Source organism: Tachysurus vachellii, chromosome 9, assembly GCF_030014155.1.
Source record: "Tachysurus vachellii isolate PV-2020 chromosome 9, HZAU_Pvac_v1, whole genome shotgun sequence".
Taxonomy (NCBI): domain Eukaryota; kingdom Metazoa; phylum Chordata; class Actinopteri; order Siluriformes; family Bagridae; genus Tachysurus; species Tachysurus vachellii.
In genome coordinates, this window is record NC_083468.1 from 27,959,015 (window position 1) to 27,961,514 (window position 2,500).

A 2,500-nucleotide genomic window follows, 5' to 3' on the forward strand; every position below is an offset into this window, starting at 1 on the left:
CACTGCTGCCTATTGGTGAACTGAAATCAGACACTAATTACTGATTATTCAATCAATTAATCAGTCAACTGCCTCCTGGGTAACTGCACTATTACACCATCAGCAACTGCCTCCTGGGTAACTGGACTCAAGTGTTGATGATGAGGTAATTGTAATTAAACAATGCTAGTGAAGAATCCAAGACTGACCACTAACTATTATGTGATTGGTTAATCAAGATTAGACATTGATTAGACCCAGTGAAAGATCCAAATCATCTACTGGCTATTGGACAATGTGTATTGGGTAATAAAGGTCAAGCACTTCTAATTGGGTAATTATTGTCCACTGTGTTGTGTAACTGGAACTGAGCGTTGACAGCAAGGTCGTATGGATCAAGTGTTGCGTACCAGTTGGTCAAGAATGGGCATTAAAGGTGGGGTCTCCGTTGTTTGAAAGCCAATGTTGACATTTGAAATCACCAAAACAAACACGCCCCTAACCCAAATAGGTCCCACCCCTGTATCGATAGCTCCGCCCACATACATACGTAACCCAGGCAACTAACGGAAAGAAACGTGTCTTTATCATAGCTGAAGTGAAGAACAATACGATTGTAGATAAACAAACAAGCAAAAATGACACACAAACATAATCATGTAAAGGACAAAGACATATATTAGTTCTGTGTAACAAAACAAAACCAACGTTACTCACCTATCGAGAAGGAAAAAAGCGCCTCGGCGTCTTAAGTAAAGTTGGTCACATATTCACAGATTGGAGTTTCCCGAGTCAATAACTCCTGAGCTAAACACTGTTACTACACAAAACACGGTTGTAGCTGCGTCTCTACATTACTACGATAGAAAAGAGGTGTTATTTGTGTAGTAACAGTGTTTAGCTCAGGAGTTATTGACTCAGGAAACTCCAATCTGTGAATATGTGACCAACTTCCTGCTCCTTCAGTTCTCTCCAGCGCTGGAAAGCTGATCCTATATTAACACGTCCTACTTCTTACCTTATCGTAAGTCTTTCTTCTCTTTCTTTCTTTGTTTTTATCCTCCATGTCAATGTTAAAACCGCTTTCTGATAATGTCACACATGCGCACTGAACACTCTCTCCGCCCATATTGACAAGACACGCCCCTTTCTGCTCATTGGCTACACGTTTGTTTTGTTTTTGTTTGTCGTCCTGACTGTTTTCTGAAGCATTTCTCAAACAACGGAGACCTCACCTTTAATGACTGGTTGTTGATAATCAGGTAGGAATAAGGAACTGAACTGGGAATTCCCAGCTAGACAGTTGAGACTGGATGTTGTCTATCGAGCAGGCTGGACCATGAATCGATGAATATATGGTCAGATATTGTTACTTCCCCAAAACATATACAGATATCTTTACTGATGTTAAAGTTCCTGAACAGCTGGTACCTTGTTGAGGTCCTCGTGTAAGCCGTCCATCAGAAACAGTAGAAGTTCCTGAGAATCCTGCTGCTCATAGCCAGAGAACTGGTCATTAATTTTACCAATGGTGATTTTAAAGTCTCGAGGGCTGATGAATTTAAACTGACCCGACCACAGAGCCTTCATAATGGCACCGAACTCCTCGGCCACCTCGCCCTTATGGCCCAGGATGTTCAACCTGTTCAGAAACAAGACAACGTACACGTATTTGGTTCTCTGCTTCTGTACGGTCCGACAGAGCGAGCGGACCGACACCCGTCGCCTCGTCACACAAACATTAATCATTTTCTTACGTAATATTCTATTCTTCATGGATCCTGTGAATATTACACCATATTAAATAAGACAAAGAGGACCATGGCTGAGTAGATCAAACTTCCTAACCACTACACAGATGTTGTGGTACCTGTTGATGTCGTCCTGGTAACGGTTCCTGTTGAAGTAATCAGCCATAAAAGGAGTGTTACACAAACACTGCAGGATGGAGTTCATGTAGCAGGTGTTCCCTAAATTACGGAGACCTGTTAGACACGGACCCATTCCGCCGAACACTGGGTTCATGGTTCGGATCTTAGCAGCAGATGGACGAGCGATCTCGGCTTTAGCGTAGGAAGTGGCAGTCACGGGTCTGAGACACACACACACACACACACACACACACACGTAATCTTTAAATGATGGTGTTATGTGGGCAGAGCTACACAAAGTGGCATATGGGTGAACTTCTGAATCTGTGGTGTCACTCAGTGTGTGTGTGTGTGTGTGTATGTGTGTGCGCACACATCACATACTTGGTTTCTCTGTTCACTGTGGGTGTAGGTGTGGGTTTTCTGGCTGCCTCTGCGTTCAGGTCCTGGGTGATATCAGGAGAGGAGTACGAGCGTTTCAGTTTGGACTGCTCTCTCTCCCTCTCTCTGTCTTGCTCCTTCTCCTTTTCCTTCTCCTTCTCTGAAGTCCCAGCATGGGGTTTGGGCTTGGAGGGCGTGGCTGGAGGCGTGGCAGGAGGCGTGACCTCAGGGGGGTAAAGATGCACACGGTTGGTGGGGGAGTGATAATA

General features: G+C 44.2%; 1 protein-coding gene across 1 annotated transcript in view; it reads right to left on the minus strand.

The window, feature by feature from the left end:
* Positions 1–2,500, minus strand: part of usp8 (ubiquitin specific peptidase 8) — an 18,436-nt gene that overhangs the window by 5,074 nt on the left and 10,862 nt on the right. The window contains exons 22-24 of the mRNA XM_060877810.1: positions 2,235–2,500; positions 1,850–2,071; positions 1,411–1,621 (exon numbers count right to left, since the gene is read on the minus strand). The exon at positions 2,235–2,500 is cut by the window's right edge and continues 30 nt beyond it. Of these exons, the coding sequence (XP_060733793.1) occupies positions 1,411–1,621; positions 1,850–2,071; positions 2,235–2,500 (699 nt within the window). The remainder of the gene's footprint in view (positions 1–1,410; positions 1,622–1,849; positions 2,072–2,234) is intronic.